Source organism: Periophthalmus magnuspinnatus, chromosome 21, assembly GCF_009829125.3.
Source record: "Periophthalmus magnuspinnatus isolate fPerMag1 chromosome 21, fPerMag1.2.pri, whole genome shotgun sequence".
Lineage (NCBI taxonomy): Eukaryota > Metazoa > Chordata > Actinopteri > Gobiiformes > Gobiidae > Periophthalmus > Periophthalmus magnuspinnatus.
Window position 1 is genome coordinate 1,479,760 of NC_047146.1, and position 18,229 is coordinate 1,497,988.

Consider the following 18,229-nt stretch of genomic DNA (forward strand, 5'->3'; position numbering starts at 1 on the left):
TAAATTTAAAAAAAAGTTCCAGAAAAGTTACACGGTGCCCTATAAACTGACATTTATTTTTATTTTTAGCGTTAAGTCGCGTTCTAATGTTGTTCCCTCCTCAAAAACAAACCTGGAGTTGCGTTTTGTTTCATTCACACGTTTGATTAATCCTACTTTATTAGCCAAAATGCTCCGTTCCACCTTGTGATGTCATGGTAATTTTCCTTTTACCTTTTTTTTTCAGTAGATTGACCTTTTTCTTATTTCTTTTATTGGCGATAGTGGATAGGGACCTGCGGGTGGAAAAGCGCTGTATAAACTACTACTATTTATCATTTATCATTTATCGCTAGTTGCTGTTTACGAGATTCTACATGTTAAACCTTTGTGACATTAAATATAGACATAACGTGTGTGTTTTTTTCCCCCACGTAACTTTACATAAACTAATAAACGACTCTCTGACCAGCGCCGACTCCAAAACGTAAAAAGATCACACATAAGCTGAAGTGTGTCCTCAAACTTACACAGGAAAACACACGCAGTTCAACATTCAGGTATTTATTAAGCAAATAGTAAAAACACGTGATGCATCAGAGAGCGCTGTTGGATTAAACTTGAGCTAAATGTGTGAAGTTCTCAGGTCCAGAGCCTTCAGTCTGAATCACTGCTGCAAGAGCTGCTGGAAGACTGCAACGAAACAACAGGGAAACGTGTCAACATGTTTCATTTTAGACGCCGTCCCTCTGCGTCCAAAAGTCCCAATTTGTGCTGAATTTTGAGACGGTTCTGCGTCTTCTTCCTGGTATTTAATTCTATCCAGACTCTCATGTGGAACACGTTGGTCTGCAGAAGTTTTAAATGTGCAATATGAACAAACGCAGAGGTGGGTAGTACTCAGATACATTTACTTTAATAACGTTTTAAAGTATGCCGTATGCTGCTAGAAAGTACATTTTCTAGGAGCATACTTTTACTCCTAATTGAGTAATCTAACAGTACTCTTAGCTGAGTAAAAGTTGTGATTACTCTTCCCACTATGAGTAAATCTACAAGTGACAAAAGCTTTACGTCGACAAAATGAAATCCTTCAGATGTGATTAGGTGTTTTTGCTGTTCATATCTTGATTTATTTGTAGTTTTAATTACAAAATAGTGAAATAAAAACCCCAGGATCGTGTAGAGCGGGTTAATACGAACGGTTAAGATCAAAATGACGAGTCTGACAGCAGCAGGTACAGAGAGAGGACACAGTTTAAAAATAAATAAATAAACAAAAAAAAAAAAAAAATAATAATATAATAATAATAAAAAAATCCTTAAAATAACAACAAAAAAACGTATAAAATAAATAAACTAAAAATAAGAAAAATAACTAAAAAACAAAAAAAAAATTTAAAAAAACGACTTAAAATAACAAAAGTAAATAAATAAAAATAAACTCCAAATAACAAAAAAAAAAACTTGAAAAAAAAAAATCAAAATAACTATAAAAATAAAGAAAATAAACTAAAAAAAACAACAACCTCAAAATAAAAAAATAATTAGTAATAATTATTTTTAATAAAAAAAAATAAAAAATAAAAAACTTAAAAAAATAAACTCAAAATATCTAAAAAAATAAAAAAATAAAAATTGAAGGATCATGGATCATGTAGAGGGTTAATATGAACATTTAAGGCCAAAATGACGAGTCTGAAGCAGCAGAGACAGAGAGAGGGACAATGGTTTTTCAATAAAAAGTGTATTGGAGCCAGAGCTGTATCGTGCCCCTGTTCACTTCCTGTCTGGATGCGGCGGTGGCGGCTAACAGCTCTGTCCAGACTGTGATTGTCATCGTGACTCACCCCGTGTCCGGTCTTCCCTTTCTTGTGGCACTGCCCGTGTTTGTGCCCGTGCTTGTGCTTGTGCTTCTTCTTATGCCCGTGTCCGTGCCCGTGTCCGTGCCCGTGCGGTGGGCAGCCTCCGGGACCCCCAGGGTACCCATGCCCTCCAGGGGGGTAACCGTGCCCTCCGGCGGGGTAACCGTGCCCTCCGGCGGGGTAACCGGGCCCTCCGGCGGGGTAACCGGGCCCTCCTGCGGGGTACCCGGGCTGGCCTGGGTGTGGTCCGTGGGGGTTCGGAGGGTGTTGTCCTGGAGGGTACTGAGGAGGGTACCCGCCTGGGCCCTGAGGAGGGTACCCCCCGGGATAACCTGGGTACTGGTTCCCTGTGGGCACAGAGGAGATCAGACATGTCAGGTCCAGCAAATATTCAAACACAGTACAATCAGAATCTTACACAAATAAATAGACCTTTTTTTTTTAAACTTTAGCAACAGAACCAATCACACTCATTTTACCAACTTTTGTGTCAGATGCCCTTCCTGCTGCACCCATCCACTGTGACTGGGGTGACAAAAGGAGACGCGACGTGAACGTATCGACGGCAGTGTGTATTTCCTTGACTAAAACTAAAGAAAATGTCACCATAAAGACTAAAACTGTGACTGAAGGTCGATACTAATAATGAACAAATAAGAGACTAATAATAGATCAAAATGACACTTTTCAATCCCAGAGAACAAACTCTCTGTCCAAGAACACATCAGTACAAGTCCCATCAAGAGGAAACATTCATCAACAATAAAAAAATTTAAAAAACATCCGGTAATGTTGACGTACCTGTAAAATAAAATAATATCTTTGTTGTTCACTTGGACTCTTGTAGCTTTTAGTCGTGCTCTAAAACTGTTTCCTCCTCAAAAACAGACCTGGAGTTGTGTTTTGTTTCATTCACATGTTTGAGTCACACTTTATTATTAGTCTGTAACATCTCCAAAGATCAAAACGCTCTGTTCCACCTTGTGATGTCATCAGGTGGTAGTTTTCAAGTTAACTCCTCCTCCTTTTTACCTTTAGTTCAGTCGAGATAAGCGGCAACTCCAGGACTGAAATGATCCAAATGATTCTAGAAATGAAGGTGTGTGGAGTTTAAAAACACAGTGGAGCACTTCCTGTATCGCCACACGATGACATCACAAGGTGGAACAGAGTGTTTTCAGTTTGAGAGAAGAATCTGCAGGTTTGTGTGTTAAACATGTGAGAATGAAACAAACAAAAAACACAACTCCAGGTCTGTTTTTGAGGTGGAAACAGCTTGACTAAAAGCTTCAAGAGTCAGTTTTGTGTGATACTGGACCTTTAATTAAATTTTGACTAAAACTAAAATGTTTTAGTCCAAATACTAAGATAAAACTACAGTAAAATCCCTTGTAAAAAATGACCTCTGACTGACAGGAACCATCCCTTCGCTGTTGTTCTCTGCGGTACACACCTAAAGTAAGCCAAACGTTAATTTTTAACTTTGGAGTTTTCAGTTCGGCCGATCCTCGATAAGGCGCCGCACCTTTATCGTTATCCCCGCCCGAAAAGAAAACGTCAGGCACATTTTGTTGTAACTCTAACTCCGAGCCTGGCAAATCCAGACTGATCTCTCTGTATTTTTCACACAGATTGACCTCAGTGTGTTCTCCACGTCCTCCGCCGCGTCTCAAACCCGGTCAAACGTGATCGTCCAATCACATCTGTTTATTTCCGTGACACGTGTGAAATGAAGGAGCTCATTGGTCGCCTGTGATTTACAAATAAAATCCCATTTCTCTCACCTCAGATGAACAGTTTAGGCTTCGTTTATAGATTCTGCAGAAATCTCCCATGTTTTTCAGCTCCCGTGATATTTTTTCCTTTATTTATTTATTTTTTCCTTTTTTTTTCCCTTTATTTTTTTATCTTTTTGTCTCCGATTGGCTAATCCACCTGTCAATCACGCCCACCTGAAACCAGACTCACATCTTCATAAAGTGTTGAAGAAGTGTGTGTTCTGGATCAACTCTACAAGTAAAATTTAAGTCTTAAATAAAGTGAAATAACCACAAAACCAAGCGCGGGGCAGAATTTCTCGATAAATAAAGTCATGTTCTATTTAACGAAGAAAAACAAACAAAAAAATCGGTCAAAAACGCATTTATCTGTTTTCTTTTTTCAAATTTCTGAAGTATTCTGCCGCTGGATTTCCCGTGTCAATCTATAATCGGCGGAAAAAAACTTGTAGACTTACCTTGGTTCGGGTACATTTCAGTCACGCCGGATTCTGAAAGTATAAAAAATAAAATTGTAAAAATGTATTATCTTTGTTTTTCAGCCAGATATTTTCAAAAGAGTTCAGACTTACTGCTCGTTTGGTCAAATCCAGTGGACGGCAGCTCTCCAGCTCCTTTTATACCACACCGCCTGCGTCGCCATAGAAACGTCCCGTGTTGGTTTGGGGGCGGGGCTCTCCCATGATGCTTTGGGGCGGGTCTGTGCTCCTCGTGGAAGAATGCTGTGTTTGGGTGTGGGTTTAACAAACAGTCGTATAGATTTACAGATAAGGACTCACACCTTAGACCTATTTAACCTTATTCTTGGTCAAACTGACTCATTACTCATTTAAAAATAAGCAAAATTCACTTTAAATATGAGTCATTATTTTATTAAAGCCACAGTATGTCACTTTTTGGCCAGTTTAGTCAAATAAAAGCTTGTTTTTTTTTCATTTCGGTTGTGTTTATTGCGCTGAAAAAGTGTATAAAAACATGCAGTGACTGTGAGGCGGCTTGCATCTCCACAAACTTGACTTCTGCTTTCTCTCCTGCTTGTTTCCATGGAAATGTGGTTCCTTTGGCTGTAATTTTCCACAGTTTAATCACATCTATCTCCATGAAGAAAGTATGGTTTAACTTTCTGTGTCTATGGAGTCATGCCTCCAGAGAGTTATGTAGTGTAGCTTAGTCCTGTTTTAATCCCTGATTTAGTCCCGTTTTAAGACCTGGTTTAGTCCCATTTTAGTCCCGGTTTAGTCCCTGATTTAGTCCCAGTTTAGTCCCGTTTTAAGACCTGGTTTAGTCCCAGTTTAAAGTCCTGGTTGAGGTCTAGTTTTGTCCCAGTTTAGTCCCGGTTTTAGTCCCGGTTTAGTCCCAGTTTAGTCCCGGTTTAGTCCCTGATTTAGTCCCAGTTTAGTCCCGTTTTAAGACCTGGTTTAGTCCCAGTTTAAAGTCCTGGTTGAGGTCTAGTTTTGTCCCAGTTTAGTCCCGGTTTTAGTCCCGGTTTAGTCCCAGTTTAGTCCCAGTTTAAAGTCCTGGTTGAGGTCTAGTTTTGTCCCAGTTTAGTCCCGGTTTAGTCCCGGTTTAGTCCCAGTTTAGTCCTGGTTTAAAGTCCCGGTTGACCGCCTGCGCGCCGCCTTTTCATTGTGTTACTTTTCTATCACTTTGCCCGTGGGCTTCATAGAACCACAGTCACACACATAACTCTCATTGTATTGGTGGCATCTGCAGCGTTGAACCTTGGACCTAATACGACTCTGGGGTTATTGATTTTTTTTTCCATTAGAGTGACCTAAATAATGTTTGTGTGTGAGCTCCTTAAGATCAAACCCTAGGACTAAATAAGTTTCATATAAACATGAGTCAAAGTGATGGTAAAAATGTCATCAAACATGGCCGACTTCCTGTTTGATTTGGATGACATGAATGATGTTGTGTTTTGGTTCATGTTTAGTGTTTGTTTGTTTTTTCATTGCCTGATTTGAGCCACATTCGCTTTGGGCAGATGTCCTTAGAGCAGAAAATGTAAAAACTAGAGCATGGGTCTGATTTCCCCCAGTCCTATTGGCGCCATAGCACTGAGCATTAAATGTGAATTATGAATTAAATCTGAGTCAAGCACAAACTATTTTTAAACTCTGTCATCTGTTCATTAGTCACATCCAGGTGGAGGTCACACATTAGTGATTCAAATGTGAGAATCAGTAAAACAGGACATTACGGTGTTTTTCAGCAGCGTGCTACGGGAAGAAACTGAAATCTTTTGAAAATCTCTGACTCTACATGTGGCACGTCAAACCTGAGCTCATTTGGACCAAAAACCTAGAACTAGATGTTTCATAAACACACTGCAGATGAATTCTTGATCCAATATGGCCGACTTCCTGTTCTACATAGGACAGAGCTTCAGTTGACTTTTATGCTCTCATGGAGCTCGATCACGGCCAAAATGAGCTTGTCTCCCCTCCCATAGGCGGCGCTGTTGAGTCAGTGGTCATCAGATTATTATTATTAAAGGACAAAACATCAAAAGCAACATTATATCTGTAATAGTCACTTTAGACTCACAGAGAGAAGACGACACACAACTTTTACTCAATAAATACTTCAATAAAAACATTACTAAAGTAGAAGTAAAAGTATGTTGCTAGAAAAGTAGCGTTTCTTTAAAAAGTTTGTGGAGTAAATATAAGTGAGTACTAACACCTCTGTGTAATGGGTGCTATTGGACTTTCTCACATGTCGTAAAGTGCAGTTTTATTTGGAGCTGTGTGTGAGGTGTGTCGGCTCAAAGTCTGAACCTGCTCTCAGTGAGGCCGATAAGAACTGGGCCAGAACCAGGTCACATCAACAGGAAAAATCAGAATGAGTCATTAATAATGATAATTATGATAAGACGCAGCCAAAGGAGACGCCCGGAAACACGCACGGAGCTCAAACACTGAAGCTGAAGGCGCTCTACACGATTAAAAACATATAAAACAGAACGCTTTGCAGTTTCCTTATACAATATATGTGTACAGAGCCACAGACTGTGTAAAGAAGAGACTGAGTCTGACGTCACCACAGCTTCAGCTCAAATGAAGCTCATCCAGGCCAGAGCAGGGAGAGCAAACTGAGCGGGCGCTTGGTAACGCTGTCAATCAAACCTGTTGCTAACGCTAACGGGAGCGACCTCGGGGAAAGAAGGACCTGATTTGTCCGTTATTAATGTTCAGATCTTGATTTACAGACACAAAAGTGAAATAAAAACCCCAGGATCATGTAGAGGGTTAATACGAACATTTAAGACCAAAATGACGAGTCTGACAGTCGTTTTTCAATAGAAAGTGCTCACTTCCTGTTTGGAACACAGCAGTTATGTCCTTTTATGAATACAGTCCATGGTCAAGACACATTTTGGTCAAATACATCGGGAGAAAATTGGTACAGGGCCTTTAACTTTCTTCTGGTACAGTTAGACGTCTGGTTCCACTGACTAATCCATGTCATGTGTTATTGCTCAACGATCCATTTAAACAACACAAATGATTGGTCTTCTGACATTTTAATGACATTTATGCAATATGGAACGTGTTACAAAATAAAAGTACACATTTCCTGTTTTGTAATGTTGTACTGCAAAAATGGACTTTTCAGAGCTTTTAATAGCAGCAAAAGACAAAGTTTAAATCTGCCAAATGGACAAAATCGTTGCAGGAGCGAAGACGTTTGGCTGATCGTCCAAGCCGCTGCTGCTTCTTCTTCAGGTCTGGTCAGATTACTGCTGGACACCACCTTATATCTGTCTGAAGGAGGCGCTAACGACACCGAAACTGTAAACAGCAGTCTCCAGTTTCAGCTTAAACTACTTTATTCAGCCTTTAACGATCCTGCCATTGTTCTCTTTGTTTTGGGTCGCTGTCAAAGTCAAGAGGCAGCTAAAGCCATCTCCCTTTGGAACGTACCGAAACGTATCGATGCATTTCTAATTAGCCGCGTGAACCCAACCCATTAGATCACAACGGGGATTCCTTCAGCCGGTTTTCCGTCTCGCTCGTCCGTTTCCAGTTCTTTACAGACACGAGCCAAAACTCCTTTAAAAACCTCAAACCTGTGATTCAGATCTTTCCGCGTGTGAATTTTAAACTTTGTCCCCATCGCTCCATCTTCCGAACGAATCCCGAAGAAAACCCGTCCGATTCTGGAGTGGACCAGCGCCATCGCACACAGAACGCACGGCTCCTTCGTCACGTACAGGTCGTATCCCGTGCAAATATACGGTTGAGGTGTTTTGTTTTCCAAATCTGGGGAATTGAACTTGCAGCCTGGGTATTTCTCGTAAGTATAGCAACCGCCGCCTTGACTTTTTGCCACCAAGTCGATACAAACCATTACGGCGTGTTGAAGCGGGTGATCTTTGCTGCAGTCGTGACCCACGGCGATGACTTTATCTGAACTCGGGTCGACGACAACCGCTCCGACAGCGCTCATCCCGAGATCTTTCCCCGCTTTCGCAGAGTCGATCGCTAGCATCATATAATCTCGCATTTTGGCTTTTTGTTTGGCGTTGAAAAGTTCGCCTCTCAGGGCCGCGGTTACTTGCTTGACCTCGTGGAAACATGTCGGCCAATGCTCGCTCGCCTGCTCGAATTGTCGCCGAGTTAACGGAGGCGTACGCGGAATTTTGACGGCAAACGGTTCGCCGAGGCCTGCGTTGGAACAGTCGAAATGGCACGGCTCGTCGGCGTCGTTGACCGAACAAATTAAAATCTCCAAAGCGTGCGGGGAGTCCTTGTTTTTGCAGGGGCGGACCCGTTTCAGATGAGCGAGGCTGGTAAGCGGGTGCAGCGTGTTCAGTTGCTGGACCAGTTTTGAAGTTTGTTTTTTGTCCAGAATGGGGGCGGCGAAGGCATCGACGAGCTCAACGTCTTGGGAAAGTTCATCGGAGAGAACGGGGACAACCTCCCACGAGTCCACGTCGCAATCTGAGATCTTCAGACGCTTCCTCTCAGGCTCCATGGTCCCAACTCCACCTGGAACCAGAAGAGGTTAAAACAGAAACAGGTCAAGTGAGAAAACGAGAGACCGGACTAGTTTTGTCTGTTTAAAGTTTATAATTTTACTTCCTGGTTCGACACAGGCAACAGATTGAAAGCCGGAACTATATTTTTCAGGTCAGTGTTTACCGTGTGGACTTTTTCTTTCCACTACTACGAAATTTTTGGCAATTTTTTGACTCTACGATCAGATTTAAGCCGTAAAATTTGACTTAATAACGTCTATAACTTATTACAGACACAAACTAACGACTAAAGTGTTTCATTCTGCTGTTTATTTATAGCAGCTCATGAGTTTTAACAATACTGTAGATTTATAATAGTTTTTGTGGTTTAAATCTGCTCTTGGGTTTTTGTGTCAGTGACATAAATTAGTTTGAATATTATCGTTTACTCCATCGATATATCGCTCTTTAAAGTGTGTTTTTGGGGTCAGGCCCAGTTAACAAAGGCCAAAACTACAAAACTGTCTGAATTATAGTTAAGATCAGATCAATACCAAGATGACACGCCTTTATTTTGTTAGAAGTATTTTAAATATTGTGTGTAAATATGGCGTGCGTTTTGGAGCGACTCTTGAGCGTTGATGACGGATTCTGTTTTACAACTTTAGTATTTTTAACTGATGTAAAACTCTGACAAATATTTAGCACAGACGCTCTCCCACCAAACAAAGTCAAATAGAAAGTTAAAACCACACTTGGGAACATTCTCCACAGAGGAGTTTTAAGTCTTACTGTGGAAGATTAAAGCCAAAGGAACAACAAGCAGGTGTAGACTGTCCTCCTGGCTAAAGAGGAGTCAGGTCTGTGGAGATGTGAGCTCCCTCACAGTAAAGACACAGTGTGATATAAAAGACACCCTTAAAAAACAAGCTTTTATCTTAGTCTGTTTTGGGCTAAAAAGTTACATACTGTGGCTTTACTGAGGCTTTTAAAAAACAGAATTGTGCTTAACCTCCTGAGACTCGAGCTCTTTCATGGCTTTATTACTTTCTCTTTGTTATCTGGGCTGATTGGGACCAGATGAGTGTAAAAACAAAGAATTATCTCTTTACATTATGCACTTTCTGAGGAAAATGATGTAAATCAAATGTCCTCATATGTGACATTTTAATCATTTTGATAAAACGTTTGAATAATGATTTACAAAAACTATTTATTAAGACCCTGAAAACAGCAACATTTGTCCTGAGTAAAAACAAAATGAGAAACAACAATTGTGTCTCTTGGAACAAAGTGTCTCGTGTGAAGAGCTGCAGACAGGAGCAGGAAGAAAAAATAAATAAATAAAAATAAAATATTCTAAACATTCTAAACTGTTAAAAAATGAATTGTATAATATATTTGCATTGTTGTTGTTCTTGTTGATGTTATTCTTCTTCTAAAAATTTGCATTGTGGCCTAGACGACCCAAAATGTGTTGTCCACATATGAGGACGCCAGGTCTCAGGAGGTTAAAGAACGACACAAAAAAGACACACAAAACATTTGAACATTTGCCTGAATATAACTGGAATGTGATGATGTAAAACCAAAGGATGTGTTTAATGTCTCTGTTCATTTGAATAAACCAGGTCATGTGGTCAAGACGCAGTAAAGTCCATCGACGCTGCAGTAACGTCAGCAACAAACTTACTGTCCCTTCTCACTATTGAGACTTTGCAGCCGATAGCATCAACATTTCCTGCGGATGTGATGCTAACTGGAGGCACTGCTCCGTCTGAAGCTCTGTTAATCAAGTTAAACTTTAATCTGAGCTTTGTTTTAACACAATCTGACCATAAAAAGCTGATTTATCTGAACTACAACAGGTGAGCTGATCTGTGCTGTTAAACAAGTCCCTCTCAAATAATATTAGTCTCAAGCTAGCATTAGCATTAGCATCAGCCAACAGTTTTTCAGTTAGTCGCTCTCACCTTTTTGTGCTCTTTGAATCTATTTTGCATGTTCTTTTCTTGAGTTTTCAGTCTAAAAACTTATCGGGCTGCGCCGTTTGCTAATGCGCGTGTCGTATTACCATGGTAACCGCTGAGCATTTTGCCATACAAGCACACGCAGAACCTCCCCTCCACCTCAACGTATCAACGGTCACACAAAGTTTCACTAGACACCTTCACTTTTTCTAACCTTCACTTTCGTCCCAGCACGAGCTTGTTCTTGATGATTTTTGGCACATGTCTGATCGTCAGTGACACTCTGGTCCCTCGGCTCACGATCTCTCCAGTTTTTGCCCCGGCTTCGGTCAAATTCACCACTTTCTCAGTCAACACATCCTCTTTGCATCCCTGTATCCCGTGTAGCAGCGATCTGTACATGTCCTCTTGCAAAATCAACAAACTTCTCTGCTTAACCAGTAAAGAAAACAGGTAGCGGTTTTCTTCTGTCTGTGGTAGCTGCCCCTCCTGTGAACTACCGCTCAAGGGCTTGTAAAAGTCTAGTAAAGTATGCGATCCCAGGCTTATTGTCGTCACAGTTGGATGGTAAAGCGGTCCGTCTTCATGAGGCATAATTCCTTCTCCTGGTTTATATTCGTTTAGCAAAATATGGTTCGCCGTTTTGCCGCTAAACGCACCGAGACGTGAGATTTTTCCGCAGTAAGTTTGAAGCCATTCCGGGATCTTCTCAGCGATCATTCCTTTTGGGTGCGGAAGTCCTCCCCAGTTTTGAAGACGCCTGCCCGAAAGCTGTGTCCATTTTGTTTTGGGGGATTTGTAAACATGCTGAAGCAGGTACGATTCCTCCTCCTCCGTTATGAAATCGGGGATGTAATAGACCACCGGGGGAGCGGAGGTTACGATAAACTTCTTCAGATCTTCAGAAATACAAGATGGCGCCTCGTCCATAGCTTTGCTGGGAAGATAAAATGCCAAATGAGTTCCTTGTCGGCACCGCCAGCTGAGAAATGGACCGAGGTACGATCTAGCAAATTAATAGTAAATAATGAATTAGGATTGTCATGATAATTACTATATCCACTTACCCTTTAGATGGAAATTATGATACTTTTATTGTACTAGTATGAAATAATTGGTTATTTCTCTGTCCTATGATTAGATTGAGCTGAAGAGACATTTTGGGGGATAATTCTGCGTTACCATGACAGGCCTAGAATTAATCTGTGTGTTAAAAAACATATGTACAGAAGCAATTAAACCACGTACTTTCATACAGCCATGAAAACAGCATTTCAAGAGGGGGTATTCTACTTCTACGGGGTATTAAAGATGGGGTTTTTACTTCTATGGAGTATTAAAGAGAGGGTATTTTACTATGGGGTATTAACTGTAACATACTTATATCTCCATGTTTCCTTTTACTGTTTTGAAAATGCTATATTCACCCAAATCAACATATTATCATGTTTTATAAGTTTCGTTTTTGACGCTCCGAGTCTCTCCTCCCTTTGCTCTCTGCTCTAAGTCACTCCCGTTTCAGAGCACTATGACAACACAACATCCCACTAATGAAACTACTGCACATCACATCAGGTTTGTGAAGTCGTAGTGTACAGTTTTATATCACGTTTTTGTATATTTATGGAACATTATCGCGTGGGACATGGGTGACGTGAAGGTGAGCGTAAAGAGGGTTCAAATAGGACCTCGGAGAGATCACTAGATTACTGAAACATACGTGGATGACATCTAAAACGTCTTCAGACATGTTTTTGATGAGGGAACAACATTATAATTCGGTAGAAAGAGAGAATTTTTGGCATGAAACCCCCTCTTTAAAATATATATGTGTTTTTTTTAATATTGTGTTTCATAGTAATAATCAAATATGTATGAGTATGAGTACACAGACTTATAATCACAAACAAGTACTTTTAAAACATGTCAAATCTGTCTCAATGAAATATGTTACGTTTTCAACACCAATGCAGGACGAAATTATACCCAAGAAGGTGCCGAATTTGTTACATTACTTTATTTATCTCAGGACAGCGTTGAATTTCCACATTTGAACGCATTTCGGGCTAAAGTTTGCTAGCTTTTGCAAACTAACACGCCAAACAAACACGTTTAGAGAAGTATACATCCATTTAAAACATAAACATGACATAAACAAAGAAGAAATAATGTATAAAGTACGAATACTCATTTACCTATTGTTCTTTCGACGTTTTTTTTAATCATAAAACCAAAACAGAGCAAATCTTCCCACACTCCACGCTCAGAGCCTGTTCTGCTTCCGCTTTGGTGCAACGGTGTAAAATGTCCGTCTATAAGTGTAACTTTTTTAACCCCTCAAAGCAACAAAAGAGAAAGAAAAAAAATCCTCATTCTCATTTATAAAATACGTACATTTTAACAAGATAAATATTCAAGGAACATAAAGTTTACAATAAAGTGTATGAGCGCTAGCAGAACCAATGCGAATATTATGCGCAACTCGGGTTTATTTTTATGTGACACCGAAGGACAAAGCATGGATACATTTATTTCAGCTGTTTTTTGACACTTTACGCAGAAAAACACATGTTAAACACGCATTAATATATTTATTTTAAAATTAGATGTATGTAAGGTTATAGAAAAGTGTTTTTGTTTGTGATTATAGTGTGAAATATTAGTTTAAAGCGTGCACTAACCTTGAGGAGCTCAGCAGAGGTTCAGTCATGTTTAGCTCAGCCTTTCCCCGGCTCGGAGTGCTCGGGCGCGGCTGTTTGCGCAGACAGAGCCGGGCCAAAGCCTCGTCTCTGGTGCTGGGGATCGAGACGAGCTGCGATGACACCGGGGCTGCGGTGATGGATCTGAACGGGACAGTCCTCGGGGAGTCGCTGCATTCACAGAAGGAAGTTCATCTCAGGTAAGATTCATGATGGTTTTAAGACTGGGAAAAAAAATGGTTTAATGTGGGTAGGAGCCTGGTGCCACAGTAAGACAAGGCAAGTTTATGTGTACAATTCATGCACAGAGTAATTCAAAGTGCTTTACAGAATAAGAAAGACATTAAAAGACATTAAAATCACAATACAACAAATCAACATGTACATTTTTTTTTACAAAATTAATATTAAAAGAGAAAAGTGCACAATAAAACCCTTTCAGTCGTCTGCACAGATAAACAGAACCGTTTGAGTCTGGATTTAAACATTGTCAAAGTCGAGTCTGTCTCACATCTTCAGGAAGAAAGTTCCAGGTTTAAACTGAAGAAAACTCAAACACTGATTCAACAGGTTCAGTCCTGGTTCAGTCCTGGTTCAGTCCTGGTTTAGTCCTGGTTTAGTCCCGGTATAGACCTCATTTAGTCCTGGTTTAGTCCCGGTTTAGTCCTGGTTTTGTTACGTTTTAATAATAATAATAATACTACATTTTATTTATATAGCGCTTTTCAAGACACTCAAAGTCGCTTCACAATACATACAAGAATAAAAGTCCTGTTTTAGTCCTGGTTTAGTCCTGGCTTAGTTACGTTTTAGTCCCGGTTCAGTCTTGGTTTAGTCCTGGTTTAGTCTTGGTTTAGTCCCAGTTTAGGCAAGGCAAGTTTATTTCTACAGCACAATTCATACACAAGGTAATTCAAAGTGCTTTACAGAATAAGAACGACATTAAAATCACACAAATCAAAACATAAATAATCACAAATAATCATCATAAAATTTAGAGTGCAGAATAAAACCCTTTCAGTCGTCTGCACAGATAAACAGAACAGTTTGAGTCTGGATTTAAACATTGTCAAAGTCGAGTCTGTCTCACATTTTCAGAAGAATGTTCCAGGTTTCAGTTACATAAAACTTAAACGCTGATCCCTCATGTTTAGTCCTGACTCTGGGACCAGCAGGAGGCCGGACCCTGAAGTCCTCAGAGTGTGAGATGGTTCATGTGGCTCTAATATGTCGAAGATGTAATATAATGTATAAAGATGTGCACATTCCACTCACAGAGATCAGGAGTCAAACCCCCAGCCTCAGGATAAGGGGCAGGATAAATACTCAACCGCAGTACATTTTGTTGTATATTTTCAGAACGGGAGGTATCATTCCCACCGTGGCCCAGCGGTTGCACCGGGAGCACATTGAGCGCGTTGTAAACGAAGCTTTGGCTCTCGGCGGCGTCTCTCCTCACCAGCTCTCAGCCGTAGCCACCACAGTCAAACCCGGACTGGCCCTGAGTCTGGGGATCGGACTGGAGTTTAGTCTGAAGTTCGTGAAGCTGCACAGGAAACCGTTCATCCCCATTCACCACATGGAAGCCCACGCACTGACCGTGAGGCTGAAGGAGCAGGTGACACGGCAAAATCAGACGCTAATCGATACTGAAACTAGTATCGAAACTAGACACTCGATACACAACAATTCACAGGACAGAAATGAACCTTTCCTGAACATGTTTAGAATGATGTCTCTCAAGTATAAGACACATGGACACAAGTATAAGACACATGGACACAAGTATAAGACACATGGACACAAGTATAAGACACATGGACACAAGTATAAGACACATGGACACAAGTATAAGACACAAGTATAAGACACAAGTATAAGACACATAGACACAAGTATAAGACACATGGACACAAGTATAAGACACATGGACACAAGTATAAGACACATGGACACAAGTATAAGACACAAGTATAAGACACAAGTATAAGACACAAGTATAAGACACAAGTATAAGACACAAGTATAAGACACATGGACACAAGTATAAGACGCATGGACACAAGTATAAGACACATGGACACAAGTATAAGACACATGGACACAAGTATAAGACACAAGTATAAGACACATGGACACAAGTATAAGACACATGGACACAAGTATAAGACACAAGTATAAGACACAAGTATAAGACACATGGACACAAGTATAAGACACATGGACACAAGTATAAGACACATGGACACAAGTATAAGACACAAGTATAAGACACATGGACACAAGTATAAGACACATGGACACAAGTATAAGACACATGGACACAAGTATAAGACACATGGACACAAGTATAAGACACATGGACACAAGTATAAGACACATGGACACAAGTATAAGACACAAGTATAAGACACATGAACACAAGTATAAGACACAAGTATAAGACACATGGACACAAGTATAAGACACATGGACACAAGTATAAGACACATGGACACAAGTATAAGACACAAGTATAAGACACATGGACACAAGTATAAGACACAAGTATAAGACACAAGTATAAGACACAAGTATAAGACACAAGTATAAGACACAAGTATAAGACACAAGTATAAGACACATGAACACAAGTATAAGACACAAGTATAAGACACATGGACACAAGTATAAGACACATGGACACAAGTATAAGACACAAGTATAAGACACATGGACACAAGTATAAGACACATGGACACAAGTATAAGACACAAGTATAAGACACAAGTATAAGACACAAGTATAAGACACAGTTTACACCATGGACGACTCTGAACCCACTGCACACTGAGGATTACACACATATAAAGACACTTGGGAATAGAAAACAAAGTTTTACCATTTAATGTTGGAAATCACATTCTATTGTATAAAGACAGAGTGTTTTTGTCATCACTGTGGTATCGGAATCGGTATCGAGTATAAAGTCTATTCCTTAGTATCGAAATCAGGTTTGAAATTTTAGTGTCACGACAACACAAGCAGATAATAATACTACAACCACTACTATTACTACTACTACTAATATTAAAATACAATATAAATGACAGTGTGCTGTTTGAATAGGTGGAGTTTCCGTTCCTGGTTTTGTTGATTTCGGGGGGTCACGCTCTCGTCGCCGTGGCCAGAGGAGTGGACGATTTTCTGCTGCTCGGACACTCGTTGGATGAAGCTCCTGGAGATGCGTTGGATAAGGTGAGAGGTTAAAGTAGGTGCGTTATCTGCACTACTAGTCCTTTTAGTTTCATCTTTATTTTCAGGATTATTTTTTACATTGTAGATTCTCACTGAAGTCATCAGAACCTCTGGATGACGCAAATGGAAACACAGCAAAACAGAAACATGTTTTAGATTTTTAAAAATGGCTTTTACCCTTTGCTTTCATCACTGCTGTGGCATTTCTTTGACCCTTGACCCCACAGCTGTCAATTAAATAAAATAAATTATACAGGCGCTACGAGAATAAGGTCGTAGCATTTCGACATTAAAGACGTCATTTTACAAGAATAAAGTCAAAGCCTGAAAAAGTCGTAATTTTAGGAGAATAAAGTCGTAATTTTAGGAGAATAAAGTCGTATTTTTGTGAGAATAAAGTCGTATTTTTGTGAGAATAAAGTCGTATTTTTGTGAGAATAAAGTCGTATTTTTGTGAGAATAAAGTCGTATTTTTATGAGAGTATAGTCTGCTGTGTGTGAATGAGTGGCCTGTGTGTTATGAAGAATTTGGAGCATTTTGTTCAGATAAATATCAGATAATTTCTTCCAAATCTGTCTGGTTCTTCCGACTAAACAAACTCAGATGTTTGCAGTGTCCCTTCAAAGTAATCAATCAATCAATCAAAGTACTTATACTGATGACAGTGCGGTGATGGTGGGATAAAACACACAGTATTTCATCGTGCGTAAACCCCAGGTGAAAATGAATCTGAACAAAATGCTCCAAATTCTCCATAAAACATAACACACAGGCCACTCATTCACACACAGCAGACTATACTCTCATAAAAATACAACTTTATTCTCATAAAAATACGACTTTATTCTCATAAAAATACGACTTTATTCTCTTAAAAATACGACTTTATTCTCATAAAAATACGACTTTATTCTCATAAAAATACGACTTTATTCTCTTAAAAATACGACTTTATTCTCATAAAAATACAACTTTATTCTCATAAAAATACAATTTTATTCTCATAAAAATACGACTTTATTCTCATAAAAATACGACTTTATTCTCATAAAAATACAACTTTATTCTCATAAAAATATGACTTTATTCTCATAAAAATACAACTTTATTCTCATAAAAATACAACTTTATTCTCATAAAAATATGACTTTATTCTCATAAAAATACAACTTTATTCTCATAAAAATACAACTTTATTCTCATAAAAATACGACTTTATTCTCATAAAAATACAACTTTATTCTCATAAAAATACAACTTTATTCTCATAAAAATACAACTTTATTCTCATAAAAATACAACTTTATTCTCATAAAAATACAACTTTATTCTCATAAAAATATGACTTTATTCTCATAAAAATACAACTTTATTCTCATAAAAATACAACTTTATTCTCATAAAAATACGACTTTATTCTCATAAAAATACAACTTTATTCTCATAAAAATATGACTGTATTCTCCTAATTTTACGACTTTACTCTCATAAAATCCTGTCTTTAATGTCAAAATGCTATGACTTTATTCTGGTAGCGTCTGTATAATTTATTTTATTTAACTGACCCTCATGCTCCATCATGCTCTGTCATAAAAATGCAAAAAATAGTAAACATAAAGAAAAAAAACACTGAAAAACAAGGTGTGTCCAAACGTTTGAGTGTCGGCCAACCGCTCGTCTCCATGGAGATGTTATTGCTTTGTATGGAATGTTCCACGATAAAGAATTAAACTT

General features: G+C 39.2%; 4 protein-coding genes across 6 annotated transcripts in view; 1 reads left to right on the forward strand and 3 right to left on the reverse strand.

The window, feature by feature from the left end:
- Window positions 1-527: 527 nt before the first annotated feature.
- On the reverse strand, window positions 528-4,258 carry LOC117389358 (proline, histidine and glycine-rich protein 1-like). The gene is made up of 4 exons (XM_033987023.1): window positions 4,195-4,258; window positions 4,081-4,113; window positions 1,830-2,191; window positions 528-672 (listed from the first exon to the last, which is right to left on the reverse strand). The coding sequence occupies exons 2-4, from the start codon at window positions 4,094-4,096 to the stop codon at window positions 637-639; spliced, it is 414 nt and encodes a 137-aa protein (XP_033842914.1). The 5' UTR covers window positions 4,097-4,113; window positions 4,195-4,258; the 3' UTR covers window positions 528-636.
- A 2,876-nt stretch (window positions 4,259-7,134) lies between these two features.
- Window positions 7,135-13,314, reverse strand: adat3 (adenosine deaminase tRNA specific 3). 3 transcript variants are annotated; one of them, XM_033986925.2, is made up of 2 exons: window positions 12,754-12,843; window positions 7,135-8,619 (listed from the first exon to the last, which is right to left on the reverse strand). In XM_033986925.2, the coding sequence occupies exons 1-2, from the start codon at window positions 12,782-12,784 to the stop codon at window positions 7,598-7,600; spliced, it is 1,053 nt and encodes a 350-aa protein (XP_033842816.1). In that variant the 5' UTR covers window positions 12,785-12,843; the 3' UTR covers window positions 7,135-7,597. The 3 variants fall into 3 exon arrangements, with proteins under 3 accessions (XP_033842816.1, XP_055086585.1, XP_055086584.1); XM_055230610.1 differs by lacking the exon at window positions 12,754-12,843 and adding an exon at window positions 13,240-13,314 and having other exon boundaries at window positions 7,293-8,619; XM_055230609.1 differs by lacking the exon at window positions 12,754-12,843 and adding an exon at window positions 10,773-10,852 and having other exon boundaries at window positions 7,293-8,619.
- alkbh6 (alkB homolog 6) lies at window positions 10,775-12,834 on the reverse strand. Its single transcript, XM_033986926.2, has 2 exons — window positions 12,754-12,834; window positions 10,775-11,495 (listed from the first exon to the last, which is right to left on the reverse strand). The coding sequence occupies exon 2, from the start codon at window positions 11,486-11,488 to the stop codon at window positions 10,775-10,777; it is 714 nt and encodes a 237-aa protein (XP_033842817.1). The 5' UTR covers window positions 11,489-11,495; window positions 12,754-12,834.
- Window positions 13,066-18,229, forward strand: part of osgepl1 (O-sialoglycoprotein endopeptidase-like 1) — a 56,847-nt gene continuing 51,683 nt past the window's right edge. The window contains exons 1-3 of the mRNA XM_033986939.2: window positions 13,066-13,457; window positions 14,617-14,875; window positions 16,366-16,494. Of these exons, the coding sequence (XP_033842830.2) occupies window positions 13,267-13,457; window positions 14,617-14,875; window positions 16,366-16,494 (579 nt within the window). The 5' untranslated portion in view covers window positions 13,066-13,266. The remainder of the gene's footprint in view (window positions 13,458-14,616; window positions 14,876-16,365; window positions 16,495-18,229) is intronic.